At 43.7% G+C, this 19,656-nt stretch overlaps 1 protein-coding gene across 2 annotated transcripts; it reads left to right on the top strand.

The window, feature by feature from the left end:
- Positions 1–583: 583 nt before the first annotated feature.
- LOC485809 (signal-regulatory protein beta-1) lies at positions 584–18,769 on the top strand. Of its 2 annotated transcripts, none has more exons than XM_038571820.1 (5): positions 584–718; positions 7,800–8,153; positions 10,617–10,937; positions 11,532–11,861; positions 18,382–18,768. In XM_038571820.1, exons 1-5 carry the CDS (start codon positions 649–651, stop codon positions 18,510–18,512), a joined length of 1,206 nt encoding a protein of 401 aa, XP_038427748.1. In that variant the 5' UTR covers positions 584–648; the 3' UTR covers positions 18,513–18,768. The 2 variants fall into 2 exon arrangements, with proteins under 2 accessions (XP_038427748.1, XP_038427749.1); XM_038571821.1 differs by having other exon boundaries at positions 607–718; positions 8,004–8,153; positions 18,382–18,769.
- The last annotated feature ends 887 nt before the right edge of the window (positions 18,770–19,656 follow it).

A 19,656-nucleotide genomic window follows, 5' to 3' on the forward strand; every position in this document is an offset into this window, starting at 1 on the left:
CAAGAGCCCCTGCTCTACCGATGAGCCAGCCAGGTGCCTCAAGCACATATAATTTCTGCGGTCCACACTGTACTGTACATTGGGGTGAAATTTTACCAGTTCCATCAATAAAGTGTTGGAATAGGGAGTCATTTCTGGAGCAGACTTCATTTTATCCGAAGTTCTTTAGGCCCTGTCAAACCTATTTCTTCCTCCAGCTGAGCAGCTCTTGGTGGAGAGTGGTACAGAATGAGGCCACAAGTCAGCCACTCGCAAGTGTCCTGGGCTCAGGAGTTTGGGACACAGCCACCAACCACAGATCCTTCTTGGCCTGGGGCTCCCAAGTGGAGGATCACCCTGAAGACCTCAAGATGGAGGGAAGGGCCCAGTGCAAAGGGCAGATGACCCAGGAGGGCAGGAAGCATCATTTCTGCTGGGCCTGTCCACTCTCTCTGAAACATAAGAAGAGGCTCTCCTCACCATGTGAGGTCTTCTTTGCATGACTTTTGTTTCACAATCCAGAAGCAGAATGCTCCCTCACAGCCATGTCGCTGCATCAGATGCTTCCTCTTACATCACAAGAGGGGCGGGCTTTTCCTCTACATAGAATAGAGGCCTGTTCTCCCCAGCACACACATTTGTATAGAGCAGAGTCCTCAGGCCTCCACAATGTCAGCTCCTGCCTCCGGACTCAGCCCTCCTACTTACCTGCTGCTGGCTCTGCTGTTGGGACTCACAGGTGAGCATTGCCTTAGGGGAAACTCCTCATTCTCTGCTCCCTCAATCTCCCCTACCCTTGGACATTTAGGGCCTCCAGGTGTGCTACCCAGGCCTGCCACAAAAGGCCAAGGACTGGGTGTCATCTGAGAGCATGAAATAAGGGCTAAGAGCATTCCCTCCATGGATCCATCACCTGTAGCTAGTTACCAGAGGCATCCAAGCTTCATTCAGCAGCAACAACAATTTTGCATGTATTATATGACCTAATCTTCATGACGTCCCTGCCTGATAGCTCAGACTGTACTCCTGATTGCAGATGAGGAAACTAAGGCAGAAAGAGCAATGGGCCCAATGTCACCTATGAAGTCAGCAGCGCAGCTAAGATTCATGTCCAGGCCACCCAGCTCCACAGATCATTCTGTTAACCATATCATGCTGCTTGGTTCCTCAGTGGAGGTTAACTGCAGATACGTTAGAAAACAGAGAGGCAAACAGAAGAAGAGCCATCACTTATCACACTCAGAAGTCTCAGAGTTCCACTTGTACTGTGCGTACTCCCAAACTTTCATTAATGATGTGTTAGGTGTTATATATGTGTCAATTTTTTTTACTGAACTTTAACATGTATTACAATTTCATTTAATCCTCAAAGTACTCTATATATTAGCTTGCTTAGCCATACTTTTTAAAAAGAAATTATTTATGGAGCCTCAGTCACTCAGTCCTTTAAGTGTCTGCCTTCGGCTCAGGTCATGATCCCAGGGTCCTAGGATGGAACCCTGTGATGGACTCCTTGCTCAGCAAGAGAGTCTGTTTCTACCTCTCCCTCTGTCCCTCCCTACTACTTATTCTCAGAGTCTCTCTCTATCTCTTGCTCTCTCTCAAATAAATAAATAAAAAGAGAAAGGAAGAGCCAGAGAAATCATAGAGCGAGAGGAAAAGGGAGAACTGACTCACCACTGAGCAGAGAGCTCAACGTGGGAGTAGATCCCAAAACCCTGAGATCATGATCTGAGCCAAAGGCAGACACTTAACCAACTGAACCACCCATGCGCCCCTAGGCGTCACTTTATATATGTTTGAGAACACACTTATGTGTATGTATGTATGCATATGAGTGGGCATGAGGAAAAGTACATACCCCAGGTGTGCACTCACACAGGATTCTTGAAAACACTATCTGTATTTTTCTCTTTACATCAGGTCCGGTCTACACAAGATGCACATTGAACAGATGCTTGGTTCCCTGTCTCTCAGCTATTCACCCTCTTTATTACTTCTCCTAATGCACGGCTCTCCCTCCACCAAGCTCTTAAGCAAATTTCTCTCTTGGTAAAGTGAATAGAAATTTGGACATTACTATCTTGGAAATCTTCCATGCTGGATTGGGGATGGGAGGAAAAGGGGGATATAAAATGCAGAGACTCCTGTCATATGATCTGCAACTATAATTATACCCATATCTACATCCCGATCCGTCATCTAGTGCCTGATGATGCCTCCATACCTCAGGAAATCTCATAAGTCATAACTTTCCAATTTCCTAAATACTCACCATGTGCTACCCATACCTGAAAATGCATGTTTGTTATGTCATGTGATCTTTGTATCCAACTTAGACTTTTTCATCACCCCTACCTTATAGGTAAGAAAAGGAGACCCAGAAAGGTCCAAGGTCTTTCAGTGGTAAATGATAAGGCTAGGATTTGAGCTCAGGCAGTCTGATTCTAGGTCTCATGTATCTAACCATTGCTCTTCTCAAACTCTGTGGCCCCACTTCCATCCCATGAGATTTTTACAGAACTGCCAATGATTGTAGGGAAGAGTGGGGTGGGGGAAGAGCATTTGTGGTTTGTTTCTCTCAGCTTTTTTGCTTCCTGGGTATATGCAAGTAGTTTCCCCCAGGCAACTATGTGGGAATCTCAGCTTCTGATATAATTTCCAGAGAAATTCTCCATTGAAAATAGACTTTAAGGTCTCAGGAGGGGGACACACTGGGCAATTCACATATTACAGAAATATTTCCTATATACCTACTTGGTGGCTAGAACTATTACAAGAACTTAGGTCACACTGTGGATAAAAGAGACAAAGTAGTTGCCTTCATGCTAGATCCTAGTGAAGGAAAAAACAGGAAACAATAGACATAAATGCAGACAGAATGCAGAAAGTAATGAGCATTAAGAAAAAAGCATGATGGTGCAAGTGAATAAGGCAATGAGAGAATCTTCCAGGATGGGTGTATTTAAACAGGTAGCCTGAATGGGTATCAGTGAGAAGGGAGATTTGAGCAAAGATTATAAGAAGGTGGGGGAGTGAGCCATGTGATTTCCTTGGAGAAGAGGCTTCCTGAACAGCATGAGAACAACATGTAAGTAGAATTCTCCAACTCTGTTCAAGGATTTGGGCTTTTATTCTGAGTGAAATGGTTGCCATTGCAATGTGTTTTGTTTTTTGTAGTAAGCGTTTTTATTTCTTTTTTTAAAATTAGTTTCAGCATTAGAATTTAGTGATTTACCAGTTGCATATAACACCAAGTGCTCGTTCCATCAAGTGCCCTCCTTAATGCACATCATGCAATTATCCCTTCCCCCCAACCACCTTCCCTCCAGCAACCTTCAATTTGTTTCCTAGAGTTCACCCTCTCTTATGGTTTGTCTCCCTCTCAATTTTCATCTTATTTTTTTCCTTCCCTTCCCCTATGTTCATCTATTTTGATTCTTAAATTCCACCTATGAGTGAAATCATATGGAATTTGTCTTTCTTGGACTGACTTACTTTGCTTTCACATCGCAAGGTTTTGAAGACAGAAATGACATGATCAACATGAGTTTTAAATTATTTTAGCATTTGATTGATAATAGAGTACCACAGAACATAGATAGAAGCAACTAGAGCATTAGAGCTCATTGCACTCAGGCAAACAACGAAAAGAGGTTTCATGAAGACAGCAGACGGCAGAGAAAGGGGAAAGAGGTCAGATTGTGGGTACATGCAGAGGGGAGTCAACAGGATTTCCTGATGCATGGAATTTGGGGTGGGAAAGAAAGGCTCCAAGGGCTTGGGACCTGAGCATCTGGGAGAATAATGTGTCTCAGTTAAGATGTGCAAGGATGTGGGGGACTGAGGAGTTCAGTCTGAGATGTGTTAACTGTGAGAGGTTTTGTTTGTTTGTTTTTGAGAGGTTTACTTCTATCTAAGAAAAATGTTGAGTGGCTGTTTGGACATACAAATTGGAGTTCAGGGGCAAGGCCTGGGCTACAGATGAAACATGAGGATTATTGATACATAGATGGCAGACTTTTCACCTTTTCCTGGCTCCTCTTAACCTTCTGATTCCTCTTACTTCTTGCCTTCCATATTCCCTCCGTTTCTCCCTCCATGATGCATTACTATTACTTATCCTTTTTATCCTAGAAGTTCAGCTTTCTCACCTCAATCTTCTGCAGTTTCAGAAACCAAACCATCTGATGTTCTTGGCATATCCAAGATCTGTCTGTAATAGCATATGCTCTCCTTAGAGGCATTTTTGGTAGCAAATAGTACTAAGTAGGGATCCCTGGGTGGCGCAGCGGTTTGGCGCCTGCCTTTGGCCCAGGGCGCGATCCTGGAGACCCGGGATCGAATCCCACGTCAGGCTCCCGGTGCATGGAGCCTGCTTCTCCCTCTGCCTATGTCTCTGCCTCTCTCTCTCTCTCTATGTGACTATCATAAATAAATAAAATTAAAAAAAAAAAAAATTAAAAAAAAAAAAAAAAAAAAAAAAAAAAAAACAAATAGTACTAAGTGCATGGTTTTTACCAACTCACACTCTGCAAAGGTGAACCACAAATGTTCTCGCTGAGGAGTAGCTAAGAAATAGAAAAGAACACTGGGTGTATGTGTGGTGCCACAACAGCCTGCTCCTCTGATTTATATCCCTGTCTGGTCTTCAGAATACTTGAAGTAAAAAGGAGTGATTTTGTATTTCTCGATGTCTCCAGAGACTGACTAGTCACTGAGGCAGGTAAATCCAACTGCAAAGTCTTGCACTCGCAGTTAAATGATTGCCTGAAGGTGATTCATGTTCCTTCAATGCATAACTCAATTGTCCAGATATAGGATCCCCTACAATTCTTTTCAGAACACGAATTTGAATCTTCTTGTTATTCTTACTTGATTGCTCCCATGGTTTTATCTCTCCCTTCAAGGGCAGGTTTCTCAAATCTACTAGCCCTTTTTTCTTGAGTCATTTAGTACAATCAATGGACTCTACAAGGGGTGATCCCTTTGTTTGAATACATATATCTTATTGAGCTAAAATTTAGATAACATGAAATCTTGTGTTTCAACCATTTTCAGTGGCATTAAGTACATTCACAATATTGTGAAACCAGCACAGCTGTACATTTCAGGAATGGTTTCAATACCTTAAGCAGACACTATGCACCCATTAAACATGAATTCTCCATTCTTTTTCCCCCATAGCCACTGACAACCTCTATTGTACTTTTTTGTGTCTGTGAGCTTGTCTTTTCTAGGTACTTCATATAAGTGGAATCATATATTTGTCCTTTTGTATCTGCCTTATTTCACTTCAAGTATTTTTTAGATTCATCCATATTCTAGAACATACTAGACTGTCATTGCTTATAAAGGCTGAATAAAGGTCCATTGTATATATCTACATACAACATTTTATTTACCTATTCATCTACTCATGAAAATGAATTTTGTCTGCTACCTTTCAGTTATCATCAATAATGCTGCTATAAACATTGATGTACAATTATCTCAGTACCTTCTTGTAATTTGGGGAAGGGGGTATTTACCTACGAATGGAGTTGTTGGATCATACGGTAAATTATATATATTTAAACTTTAAAGAAAACATTACTGTTTCCACAGTAGCTGCATCATTTTATATTCCTACCAATGGTGTACAAGAATTTCAAATTCTCTACAACTTATGCAACACTTATTTTCTGATATTTTTGTATTATATTTTGTTTTGCTTTGTTTTGATTTTGATAAAAGCCATTCATTCGAAGGAATGAAGAGTATCTCACTGTGGTTTTGAATTTCATTTTTTCTAATGACTAGTGAAGTTCAACTTCTTTTCATGTAAACATTCTCACCATTTGAATATCTTCTTTGGTCAAATGTCTTTTCCAGTCTTTCGTCCATTTTTTAATTGGGCATTTTGTTATTTTGTTGTTGAATTATAGGAGTTCCTTATATATGCCGATTATTAATCCTTTATGAGACATACACTTTGCAAATATTTTCTCCCATTCTGTGAGTTGTCTTTTCACTTTTGATATTGTCCTCTGCTGCACAAATTCTTAAATTTTGGTGAAGCCCTATTTATATGTTTTTTTATTTTGTTATGTATGCTTTTGGTGTCATGTCCAAGAAACCTTTGCCAAATCCAATATCATGAGTTTTACCTACAGTTTTTTCTCAGAATTTTATAGTTAAGTTCTTACATTTAGATCCCTTCATCCAACTCGAGTTCATTTACTTATACAGATAGGGTGAGGGTTCAACTTCATTCTTTATATATAGATATCCAGTTTTCCCAGAATCTTATGTAGAAAAGATTATTCTTTTTTGGGGGGGTTAGTCAGCCTAGCTAAAGTTTTGTCAACTATGTTGGTCTTTCTGAAGAACTACTCCTGGGCTTCCTGATTTTCTCTGTTGCTTTCTATTCACATTGTAGTTATCTCTACACTGTCCTTTTAGTTTCTTTTATTCTGCCAGCTTTTGGGTTTGGTGTTTATTTTTCTCATATTTTTCTGATTTATTAAGATGATAGTTGTTAATAGATTTGTGATCTTTCCTTTCTTTAAGTGTAGACATTACAATTATAAATTTCCCTCTTGTGCTGATTTCACTGCAAACTGGCATGTTCTCTTTCCATTTTCATTCATGTAAAGGTATTCTCTAATTTCCCCTATGATTCCTTCTTGGCCCTTTTGATTTTTTAAGAGTGTGTTGTTTTATTTCAATATATTTAAGAAATCCAATTTCTTCTTCTCCGTCCAGGAGATGAGTGTGGTCAACACAACAATGGTCCTCAAAAGACATTCATATCCTAATACCCAAAACTTGTGAATAGTTTTAAACAGCAAAAGAAATTTTGCAGGAATGATTAACTTAAGACTCTTGACATGAGGCAATTATCCTAATTCATCAAAGTGGCCCTGGTATATTCACAAGGGTCCTTTTAAGAAGGAGGCAGGAAAGTCAACATTAGTGAAGGACAAGAGACAATAGAGGCAAAATTTAGAGTGATAGGAAAGATGGGAACAATAAGTAAAGAATGTAGGCAGCTTCTAGAATTTGGAAAAGCAAGGAACACCCCTCCAGAAGAAATGCAACCTGGCTAACCCTTGGTGTTAGTCCAGCCACACCAATTTTGGACTCTAGGTCTCCAGAATTATAAAATACCACATATATGCAGTTTCCAGGCACTATATTTTTAATAATTTGTACAGCAGCATTTGGAAACTAATATAACATGATTGCACTATGGGGGGAAAAAATCCCAGAGATTTGAAACACTGTTTTGTTTCTCATTTAAATTACCTGTTCCTTGTGTATTGGAAGCTCTGCCACCACTGCCACTCAAGTATACAGACTAATGAAGGGACCCCAGCATGTGATGTGCATGTGGAAGAGGAAGCTGATCCATAGAGGTTCTTGAAGTTAAATGCACAGCCCGGGAAATATATCCATCCCTTTAGCTCACACACAGTGGTCTAAGGAGGTATTATGGTCCCACTGAGTGCAAGGGACCAGAAAGTGCAATACTCCATGAGGCTGGAAATGGACAACCAGAAATATTTGGTGAAACATGGTGCTTTCAGTGAGTGATGAGGCACTCAGACGTGCTGTGTGCCACATCACTGAGTCTCTCTGTCCCTTAGTTTCCTCATTTGTGATAGGGTCTCACCTTACAGGCTCATTGTGAGGGTCACATGCTATGTATGTGCAATGCGCTGAGTCAAGGCCTGCTCACGGGGTGCACTCAATCAATGAGCTGCTGTGAATAAACCCTTGAGGAAACATGCAGGATCACATAAGGATGGATAAATACTGCTTTGTTTCCCCTCCAGATGTGGCAGGTGAGGTGGAGCTACAGGTGATCCAGCCTGAGAAGTCAGTGTCTGTTGCAGCTGGACAGACTGCCACTCTGCACTGCACCCTGACCTCTATGCTCCCCACTGGGACGGTTAAGTGGTTCAGGGGGACAGGGCCAGGCCGACAATTAATCTTCAGCTTCAAAGGAGGCCACTTTCCCCGAATAACAAATCTTTCAGATGTCACAAAGAGAAACAACATGGACTTTTCCATCCGCATCAATAACATCACTCCAACAGACACGGGAACCTACTATTGTGTAAAGTGCCAGAAAGGAAACCCCGATGTGGAGTTCAAGTCTGGACCAGGCACTCAGGTCACTGTGAGTGGTGAGTATGGCATGACATCCTTCTTCCCCTGGTTGTGACAAGTCAGTAAGAATGTCCTCCCTCCATTGTCTGAGTAACAGCTAAGAATCAGGTGTTGTAGTGGGTGCCCCTGATTTCAGCCCCTTCCACAGATCAGAGAAGTTGAGGCCTAGAGATGTTATGCTATTTGCTCAAGGTGCCCCACTGGGAAAACAGTGGGAAACTCTAGAATCCCAGTCTGAGGGCTCCACAGCTCTTACCTTTTCCAATCCTAAACAGTCCTCTGGTTCCAGGAATGAGGGAATGAAAGTCTGAGTGACTTGTCTAGTCACGAGGTCTGACCTCAACCCTGGCTCCGGAGAGCACTCCCCTCAACGTATTACTGTTCTCTTTACTCAGCACTTATTGAGCACCTGCTGTGTGCAGGCTCTGCTCTGGGTGCTGGGGAAGCAGCAGGGAACAAAACAGGCAAGAGCTTCTCTCTCATGAAGTTTAAGTTCCCTTCCCTTCCGGTGAGGACATATGCACCCAGGGCAGAGAAGTGGGTCAATGTCTTTCTTTCAGCTTCAGAAAAATCAGTGAGAAGAGGCACAGGCTCACTGTTTACTCTGACAGCCCAGGTTGGAGAAGATGCCAGATTTTGGGCCTTTGCATGAGTCTGTCCAGAAAATCCTCAGCAGTTTACTGACTGACTATACAACAGCAACTGAGTCTCCCCACAGCCTCTGAACATAGGCAGGGAACGTGGTTTTATCCTGATGGTGCCGGTATTACAGAAGTTCCCAGTGGTGTATCCCTTGCCAGGCACCACAGTTAGTACATGGCTCCACCGCCAGACAAATTTGTGCCTCTGAGGCACTCCTTCCTCTTCCCCAATCTGCCCAGATGGTATTGCCCTAGATGGGAATGGATGGAGACAGTGGGGCCATCTCAGCCCCTTTTACAGGTGAGGACACTGAGGCTCAGGAAACCTAACCTGAGCAGGCAGAGGAGACAAGATTTAACCCAAGTAGCCTGACTCACAGCCTTGTTCTTTGCACAATCACTGTGCTGGTCAGAGTGGGAGAAAATTCTAACTTTTCTCCTGAAAATCTTGTATTGTTCTCTTTTTCAGCAGTAGGAATTTTTTTCCCGCCCCTCAGCAGTAGGAATTTTAAAACAATATGAGAGGTATTTGGGTAGCTTTGCACCCCCAGATCAGACAGATACACTTACATCTCATGAATTGTTAACCCTGTTGCTTGAGGACATGGTTCATCACACCCAAGAGCATCAGGAGTCTTTCCCATTGTGTAATGTTGCTCCTTCACTGAGCAGCCTGGGACAGTAGCTTAGACAGAGCAGAGGAGCCACTATATTCCAGCAATACTGGGCATCCCATTCATGGCTCTGCAGACTGGGGATGATTGGGAGACACATCTTGGAGGGTGTCTGGGGCCCCATGAGCAAAAGAGTTCATATTCTAGACTCAGCTATAGGGACCCCACATCTTTCCTCTGTTGCTGGAGGGTCAGCAGGTCTGGACACCAAGAAGGACTCTCACCATAACTGCTTGCAGGGGAGAATGTCGGAAGGACAAGGAAGGTAGAGGTCACTGTTGGGCTGGGAAGTTAGGACACTTACTCTGTTGTGGACAAGAAAACTGGAGGTCATAGGAAGTCCCCCAGGAATGCAGGGGTAGGAGTAATCCCTTTGTAGCTGGATCAAAGTAGTTTGGCTCCTTGGTGAGGTATAGACAGAGACTAGCTCAGGGGAGTTCCCTTAAAAAGTTGCCTTTATTTGTACAGATAAGGAGATCACAGGGAGTGATTTCCAAGGCCATGACCCCAAACGTCAAGCAGGCTCCATTTATTAGGGTTTGAGATCAATATTCAGAGAAGGATTTAATATTATAATGAAGCTGACTTAACTGTCAGCCACATTCTGATTTTTTTACTCCTTTCATCCGCATTTCCATGTTAAATTCCAAACAACTACAACATTGCCTCACTTGCCCCTCACTGCAACCCCAGGGAAAGAGAAATGCCCGCTGTCCCATTTCACAGATGGGGGAGCTGTGCTGTGCCATGGCCACACCTCTGGTCAGCCAGCCAGCCTGGTTCTGGCTTCCATGGGGTCCTGCTCCGCCCCTGCTTCCCCTGTAAGGAAGCTGCACAGGCTCTCTGAGGTTTCCAGGGAGGCAGCGAGGAACCCTGGATACCAAGAGTGAGAGCCATCAGAAATGTCCTTCCTGTGCCCAGATTGCTGGGAAGTCACCTGGCAGAGGAGAGAAGGGACTCTGAGCTCAGGCCTGGAACTGCACCTGAGCCCCTGGGCCCAACTCACAGTTCAGCTCTGGAACCTCGTGTCCTCCTCTGTTGATGAGGAGATGACACTGCCCTCCTCACACTATCAGGAGGGCTGAGGCTTCTCCACAGTGTCACACGTACGGTTAGTGCTGTTGACTACCGTCATGCTTACTGTTCATTGATGCTCCTCTTGTAGCCAAACCCTCTCCCCCCGTGGTGTCCAGCCCCACGGCCAGGGCCACGCCTCAGCAGACAGTGAGCTTCACCTGCAAGTCTCACGGCTTCTCCCCCAGAAGCATCACCCTGAGATGGTTCAAAAATGGGAATGAACTGACAGCCTCTCAGACCACTGTGTACCCAGACGAAGACAACGCTTCCTACAGCATCTCTGGCACAACCAAGCTGGTGCTGGCCCCGGGGGACGTTCGCTCCCAGGTCATCTGCGAGGTGGCCCACGTGACCCTGCAGGGAGGCCCTCCTCTTCGTGGGACTGCCAACTTGTCTGAGGTCCTCCGAGGTAGATCCCCCTCATCCCCAGTCCAATCCAGGTCTGGCCTCCAAGCCCTGGAGCCTGCCCCTCCCCCACTCTGCTCCAGGTCTTCCATTGCCTGGAGTCTGACTCCTGACAGACCCTCCCAGTCACCCTGCACCTGGATGTACACTCACCTCCCCTGTTTCCATGGCAGCTGCCTGGTGAACACCTACCATGTGCCAAGCACTATGCTAGGCAGTCTCATTTACTTTACTGTAGCGCTTCCAATTATTGAGCACCTGCTGTAATCCAAGCCACCGCGTGCTTGGTGATTTCATTTGTTTTGCTACAGTTACTCTGTTTTAACTGCATGCCAGGGGCTTGCAGTGTGTCTTGATTTCACTCATTCTTGCCCTAATAGGAGCTATCGGGTCCTTGAGCTCCTACTGTGTGCTGGCACTGTACTTAGGGGTGTCATTCATATGCGAAGACTGCCCTCAGTATTTGAGCACCAGCTGCATGCCTGGCAGTGTTCTGGGTGATTCCCTTGCTGTATGTGGTGGGAGCTAAGTACTCAAGCCCCTCCCCTGTGATGTGTCTGTTCCATAAGGTCAGAGCTTCTGCTCTGTGCTGTTTCAGTTCCGCCCACCTTGGTGGTTGCCCAGAAATTCGTGGCAGGGGATCAGGTGAATGTCACTTGTGAAGCCAAGAAGTTCTACCCACAGCATCTGCAGGTGACTTGGTTGGAAAATGGAAACATGTCCCAAACAGAAACAGTCTTGAGCTTCATAGAGAACAAGGATGGGACCTTTAACTGGATGAGCTGGCTCCTGGTAAATTTATCTGTCCACACGGAGGAAGTGGTGCTCACTTGCAAGGTGCAGCATGATGGGCAGCGGGCAGTTGCCAAAAGCTGTATACTGGAGACCTCTGCCCACCAAAAGGACCAATGCAGAGATAAAAACTTTGGTAAGACTCAATGCCAGGTGACCTGGTATTTAAATTTTATCTTTTGTTTTTTTTTTTGTGAAACTTAACTATTCCAGAATTCTATAAATACAAAGTAAAATGTGCACTGTGTTCCCTTCTCCCAAAGCCCACATGCCAAGAATGACCACTGGTAAGAGTTTGGTACATATCTTTATAGATCTTTTGATATAAACACACATTAGAGAAAGAAAGAAGAGGAGGAGGGAGATGATCCTGTTGTTAGTGTCCTACCTCCTGCTCCCTCACCTGACAAGGATTATGTCAGGACATAGGCCAGCCACCCCCTCTTCCTGCTCTTTCCTACCTGGGTCTGGTCTCTATCTCGTCTAGACCTTTTCATCTTCAACCCAGCAAACATCTCTTAAAACTAGAAGTATTCAGAAGTTGCATCATTTTGTCCACTAATGGATGCACATCTAGTTGCAAATAGAGTCCATAATTGTGTGCTCATGTGATTGATGACATTAGTTTTTCTACAAAACCAACACCATTACATAATATGAAAAATTAACAATAATTCCCTAATAGCATCTAAAATGGAGTATATATTCAGACTTCCCAAAATGTTTACTGTAACTTCATTTTGTACACCTACCTTGCTTTTAATTCATCTGTTAATGCTTCAAAGAATATTCCTGTGAAGCACCTGGGCCTCCACAATTCTTTTGCTGATTTGAAAAGAATCTGAATACCTAGAGCTACTCGAATTCATTTCATATTGGATGCTCATGGCAGGCTGTGCTCTTGAGGAATTTGGTCCATTTTCTCTGAGTTATCAGATTTCTGCCCATACATTGCTCATAATATTACCTTGTTATCCTTTACACATCTGTAGGGTCTGTAGTGATTTCTTATTTCATTCCTAATATTGGAAATGTGTCATTTCTCATTGTGTTCATTGTCAGAATTGCTAGAAAGTTTTCAATTTTATCAGTCTTTTCAAAGAATGTACTTTTGTTTCAATGATTTTCTATATTGATTCTGTTTTCTATTTTATTGCTTTTCTCCTCTTTCTTCCCCCCTTTTGCTTGATTTCTGTTTAATTTGCTCCTTCTCATTTTTTGAAATGGGAACTAAGATTATTGATACTAGACTTTACTTTGTCCAAATGGCACACCTGAGTTTCCTTCTGTGCCCAGGGAGTCAAGAGTGTGGAGACAGAATACTTAGTGTTGTGTTCTTCCTCCAGTCTGCAAGCACCTAGCCTGCCTGCCTTGCTCTTCCACCTTTCAGAACCCTTCTATGCTTGGACCTCATGTGATTTCCAGAGATCAGGCTTTTACTGAACAAGGAAAGCAAGGAAAGAGAAGTTCATCTTCTCTGAGGGGCTTAGGTTTAGTTTTCAGTCTTTGTCTTGCACTGAGCTAAGACCAAGGATGTTATTCTGGTGCTTCCAGTGTCCCTGAACTAGCAAGCCTGTTAGTGTGCTAAGCCTGTAAATAGATTATAGGATTGTCTGGGTTGGCATACTGGAGCCAAGTGCAAGATGCCTATGTGACCCTGCTGTACAAGGATGCTACCTCCCCTGGGCATCCCAAGTCTCTGACCACTGCCATCATGGGTCCAGTGGGTCTGGTGTAAAGATGCACATCTTTGGGGGAGCCCGGGTGGCTCAGTGGTTTAGCACCTCCTTGAGCCCAGGATGTGATCCTGGAGACCAGAGATCGAGTACCACAACAGGCTCCCTGCATGGAGCCTGCTTCTCCCTCTGCCTATGTCTCTGCCTCTCTCTGTGTGTCTCTCATGAATAAATAAATTTAAAAAATTTAAAAATATGCACATCTTTTTTGTTCATGTTATGGTATTTTACAATACTTTTACCTTAAAAGAATTCCCTTCTCTCAGCATAGCATGACCAAGTATGCTACTGTAGCTTGAGGCTAGTTGGTTTGTTTGGACAGTGGGAGAGAGGTTCTGAGTCCTCTGATCTTTCTTCTTCTTTCAGGACCCCATGTGTGCCTCCCACATTTTCCTTTATCCCTTCACCACTTAATTTTGAAACCGCACCTCTTCCTTCTTTTTTGCCTTTCCCCCCCAAAATATGCATTTTAAATCATGCCTGTCCCTTTTATTCACATCTATCCTTTTAAAATGTCCCTGCCTCCTTGTATTAGGTTCCTATTGCTACTGTAATAATTAGCACACATTTAGTGGCTTAAAACAACACACATTCATTATCTTCCATTTCTAGAGGTTGTAAAGTCTAAAATGGGGTGGGGGGGAGGCAGGACTCCGTTCCTTCTGGGGGCTCTAGGGAAGAGTCTGTGTCCTTAGTGTTCCAACTCTTAGAAACAGCCTCACTCCTCTGCCAAGGCCCCTGCATGCACTGACCTCTTCTGTGGTCATCACACCTCCTGCTCCCACTCTCCTACCTCCCTCCTTCACTTGGTAGAGTCCCTGCAATTAAGTTTTCTCTACCTCCCATAGTCCAAGATAATGACTCACTCAAGACTGTAGCTAATTACCATGTAGTCTCTCTTGCAGTATAAGGTACCATATTCACAGACTCTATGAGTTCTGAGCCAACCCTCTTGAGTCAGGCATATTTTGAACCTCTTTATATGATCTGTGTCCATATCTGCAGAACATATTTCCAATATTTTCTAATTTAAGCTGGATTTAGCATTGCTGGCGAGATTTCCAAATAACTCTCAGGCTCCTTGGCTGTCTACCCTTGTCTGTTTCTCCTGCCCTTTCCTGTGGCTGGTGAAGGTAAGAGGGCAATGACTTAAGGTATTGTGCATTTGAATTTCATTTTTCTCTATTGTCTCCTGGAGATTTTGCAGTTTGCGCATTGCTCCTCAATGACTACTGAAAGCAGTTTTCCATTGAGTTTACTGTTTTTTTTATTGTTTGTGTGTGTGTGTGTGTGTGTGTGTGTGTGTGTGTGTGTGGCGGGTGTGGAGGGACGTGGAGGGTGGTTGAGAGGCCATATTTGGACACAAATAGCTATGCTTCTGCCTTGTCCTCAGCAGCTCACAAGTGCCCTGAGGGCTTTGAATGCCTTAGCCCTAATGTTCCTATCCCACATCTCAGTATCTATTCCCATATTTCCACATCATGGCCCTATTCTGGCAGAGCAGGTGCACTGTAACTGAGAGTTCAATCCTCTCTACAGTACTGATGCTTATGAGTATGTCGGACCCAATTATGTACTCAAGCTTTTTCTGCCCTCCAGCTCTAAGAGGCAATAGTCTACAGTGTTGCCCAGAAGTCCTCTGATGTTTACACATAACCTTTCATGTGTGATCAGTTGGTCTTCAGGATGTACTGTCTTTCTGCGAAGGATTGATGCCCAGCAATAGCCATTCAACCTGTAGTTCTTATAATTACCAACGCATTTCCAGAATACCAGGGTACTCCCCTCTTCTGCTTACACTGTCCCAGGACAACACAGTGAGGTTTCAGCAGTGACAATAGCAGGGCTAGCTGGGACTTACCTTTCTACCTTCCACAAGAGCTGGGGGCTTCTTGGCCAGCCAACTGATAGAGACCCAAGTTCAAATCTGCACATTAGAGAGGGTTTTTCAGATCCCTCCCAGACAAACTCCACATGTCAGGTGCCCTGGGAAGCAGACTATAAGATGCTATTAGAAAGGGAAATTCACTATGGAGTGCTCCCTGATCCACATGCATGAGAAAGAGGAGGCAGGACTGGCAAAGTGAGATGTTGAACACAGTGCAGCACAACAAACATGGCTTTGGACAGATTGCTGGCTAACTGTATGCTCTGTGTGAGTTGTTTTAAATGGAATGAAAGACCTAAACCTCTATACTCCCACTTCTTCCAGTCCTTTAATGCGGGCTGCCCTCTAGAAGCAGGTGCAAAGTGGGCAATGCAATTCTTTCAACAGAGAAAGCCCAGAGGGCCACCCAGCTGAGGCCTGCCATCCTACAACAACCCAGGGGCAAATATGGTGAGGTCTCTGCTCCTTCCTTTAAGATTATCCCATATATTTCAAAAAATTATTTAAATTTCTTTATGTAAGTAAAAAGCAAAATCTGGTCATCATAAAACAAATCTTTTTTTGTATATTTTTTTATTGGCGTTCGATTTGCTTATAGCATAACACCCAGTGCTCATCCCATCAAGTGCCCCCCCAGTGCCCATCACCCAGTCCCCCCATCCCCCCACCCACATCCCTTTCCACTACCCCTTTCGTTCATTTCCCAGAGTTAGCAGTCTCTCATGTTCTGTCTCTCTCACTGATATTTCCCACTCACTTTCTCTCCTTTCCCATTTATTCCCTTTCACTACTTTTTATATTCCCCAAATGAATGAGAACATATAATGCTTGCCCTTCTCCAATTGACTTACTTCACTCAGCATAATACCCTCCAGTTCCATCCACGTCGAAGCAAATGGTGGGTATTCGTCGTTTCTAATGGCTGAGTAACATTCCATTGTATACATAAACCACATCTTCTTTATCCATTCATCTTTCGATGGACACCGAGGCTCCTTCCACAGTTGGCTATTGTGTACACTGTTGCTATAAACATCGGGGTGCAGGTGTCCCAGCGTTTCACTGCATCTGTATCTTTGGGGTAAATCCCCAGCAGTGCAATTGCTGGGTCATAGGGCAGATCTATTTTTAACTCTTTGAGGAACCTCCACACAGTTTTCCAGAGTGGCTGCACCAGTTCACATTCCCACCAACAGTGCAAGAGGGTTCCCCTTTCTCCACATCCTCTCCAACATTTGTTGTTTCCTGCCTTGTTAATTTTCATCATTCTCACTGGTGTGAGGTGGCATCTCGTTGTGGTTTTGATTTGTATTTCCCTGATGGCCAGGGATGCCGAGCATTTTCTCATGTGCTTGTTGGCCGTGTCTGTCTTCTTTGATGAAATTTCTGTTCATGTCTTTTGCCCATTTCATGATTGGATTGTTTCTTTGCTGTTGAGTTTAATAAGTTCTTTATAGATCTTGGATACTAACCCTTTACCTGATATGCCATTTACAAATATCTTCTCCCATTCTGTGGTTGTCTTTTAGTTTTGTTGACTGTTTTTTTTTTCTTGCTGTGCAGAAGCTTTTTATCTTGATTAAGTCTCAATAATTCATTTTTGCTTTTGTTTCCTTTGCCTTCATAGATGTATCTTGCAAGAAGTTGCTGTGGCCAAGTTCAAAAAGGGTGTTGCCTGTGTTCTCTTACAGGATTTTTTTCTTTTTTCTTGTTTTTTTGTTTTTGTTTTGTTTTGTTTTGTTTAGATTTTATTTATTTATTCAGACACACACACACACAGTTTGAGAGAGAGAGAGAGAGAGAGAGAGAGAGAGAGACAAGGGCAGAGGGAGAAGTAGGCTCCATGGAAGGAGCCCGACATGAAACTTGATCCCAGGTCTCCAGGATCAGGCCCTGGGCTGAAGGGAGACGCTCAGCCACTGAGCCACCCAGGGATCCCTCTTCTCTAGGATTTTGATGGAATTTTTTTAAAAGATTTTATTTATTCATGACAGACACAGAGAGAGAGAGAGAGAGAGAGAGAAAGAGGCAGAGACACAGGCAGAGGGAGAAGCAGGCTCCATGCAGGGAGCCCGATGTGGGACCCGATCCCGGGGCCTCAGGATCACACCCTGGGCTGAAGGCAAGTGCTAAACCACTGGGCCACCGGGGCTGCCTGATTTTGATGGATTTTTGTCTCACATTTAGATCTTTCATCCATTTTGAGTTTATCTTTGTGTATGGTGTAAGAGAATGGTCTAGTTTCATTCTTCTGCATGTGGCTGTCCAATTTTCCCAGCACAAAAGGCAACAAATCTTAAGCTATGCTTCCAGATCCAACTTTCTGTGCTCAACAGAAAAATGTCAACTGATGTTGGCACTGGCGTCGAGATGGGCAGGATGGGTTTTGAACGCCTTCCCCCAAATATTAGACCCCATTTCCTTACCTCTCCAGGATGCTATCCAAGAGCAGGTCTCATGAGGTCAGGCGACCATGAAGCCTCCCTTAGCACTTGAGTGCATGGGTTCATCAAGCCCCATGGAGCAAAGCAGGGAAGCCTTGCACCTTTCTCACCATGACACCTGTCCTCACTCCACTCAAGGTCAGGCTGACATTTATTTCTATGATCCTAAGAGTTTGGTCTTATTTTGGCCCAAAGACAAAGTCTGAGTCATCCTGTAGGACAGCAGTGAGGGACTCCCTGGGTTTGAATCCACTCATCTTATGACCCTCTCTAAATTATGAGCCTGTTCCTTCACCAGAAAGAGGATATAGGATCGGGCCCATAGGTCCTGGGAAACAAGTAAATCATGTGTGCATGTTACTAGGCACTCATTCTCTCCATCTCTTCCCTCAAGAAGGCAGCCTGAGAAAGGATTAACAAAATGGGGAACTTCTTATCCCAAATTCTGCCTGAGTCTGACTGCAGGGAAGATTCATGACCTTTAGAGAATTGATGAAGCCAGTCACCTCAGATAGAGTAAGTGGAGGCTCGAGGGAATGGACTCCTGGGTGCCCCATCTAATGGTGTCTCTGGTCCATTCATTTTCAGACCCAAAGCTATCTACTCTACTCCTGGTGATTGTCTTCCTGGGCCCCAAGCTGCTGTTGCTCATCACTGTCTCTGCCACTTATGCCCACAGGAAGCAAGGGCCTGACTATGAGTTTGTAAATAAAACTTGAACCATGTGTTGGGAGACTAATGTTATTTAACTGATCTGTGGCAACTGACATCAGCACCATGCAAAGTGAAAACTGCCTATGTGTGTTTGTCTCTTCCTCAAATAGGATGTCGACTCTGACAGAGAAAGGACTATCTGTGTCCTCAGTTGCCAGAACAATGACTGCCATGTGTTAGGTCATCACATTATTTAAAAGTAAATTGGCGACTACTTTGAAAACATGTTTCTATTAAATAGCGATTTTAAAATAAAATATTTCTTCATTCCATCACGTGGTGCATGTATCTAAAACCATTTTGCTAAATAATACTCTTTTAGGAGCTTAAAAATTCTCATAAACCATATCAGAAAACCATATTATCCAGAATGTAAGCAAGTGGAATTTAAAAAAAATAAATAAATCACTGATTGGAGTATGTCAAACGAGCACAAGAATAACCTGGAAGAGCCCTCAATGGCCAAACTACAACATTTTGAGCAACAAAGAAGTAAAATAGTATCTGGTTCTTCCATGCCCTAAATGTTCTTGTCCTCACAAAATTGAGTTTTGGAATTCTCAAGCCCATATCATGGTGTTAGAAGGTGGGGGCCTCTGGAAGGTGAGCAGGTCATGAGTGCTCCACCCTCATGAGTGGGATTAGCCCTTAAAAAAGAAACCCCCTGAGAGCTCCCTAGCCCCTTCTACCATGTGAGGAAACAATCAGAAATCCATGTAGGACCCTCTCCCAACCAGACAGGCCACCTGATATTGGACTCCAGCCTCCACAACAGTAAGCAAGAATTTATTTATAAGCAACCTGGGCTGGGATATTTTGTTATAGCTGCCTGAGTTGGCTAAGACTGGTTATAGCTTCACACATAAAATAAATATCTTTGAGCCCATATTGATATAAATAAATAATTGAATAAATAATTGAAAAGAAAAAATGGCCTGTGCAAGAAACTATGAAATTATTTAAACAGATACTTTACCCTAAGGAAGGGAAACTTAACTGCCCACTCCTGACATCCAGGCTACTTGAGGTGACTCCCTTCCAAAGAGGACAGAATGGGAGGACATATGACAAACAGTTCAGCCAGGTAATCACAAGTTTGCCAATAGTCATGAATCATGGCCATAGTGTGCACACTGATATAATGTCATG

The sequence above is a fragment of the Canis lupus genome, chromosome 24, assembly GCF_011100685.1.
Source record: "Canis lupus familiaris isolate Mischka breed German Shepherd chromosome 24, alternate assembly UU_Cfam_GSD_1.0, whole genome shotgun sequence".
NCBI lineage: Eukaryota > Metazoa > Chordata > Mammalia > Carnivora > Canidae > Canis > Canis lupus.

What these genes read in the sequence shown, in the direction of transcription:
- LOC485809 (XM_038571820.1), top strand. Translation starts at nt 649, where the DNA reads ATGTCAGCTCCTGCCTCCGGACTCAGCCCTCCTACTTACCTGCTGCTG. An exon ending in CTTGTCTGAGGTCCTCCGAG is followed by an intron (nt 10,938 to 11,531) that starts GTAGATCCCCCT and finishes GTGCTGTTTCAG; the next exon opens with TTCCGCCCACCTTGGTGGTT. An exon ending in ATGCAGAGATAAAAACTTTG is followed by an intron (nt 11,862 to 18,381) that starts GTAAGACTCAAT and finishes ATTCATTTTCAG; the next exon opens with ACCCAAAGCTATCTACTCTA.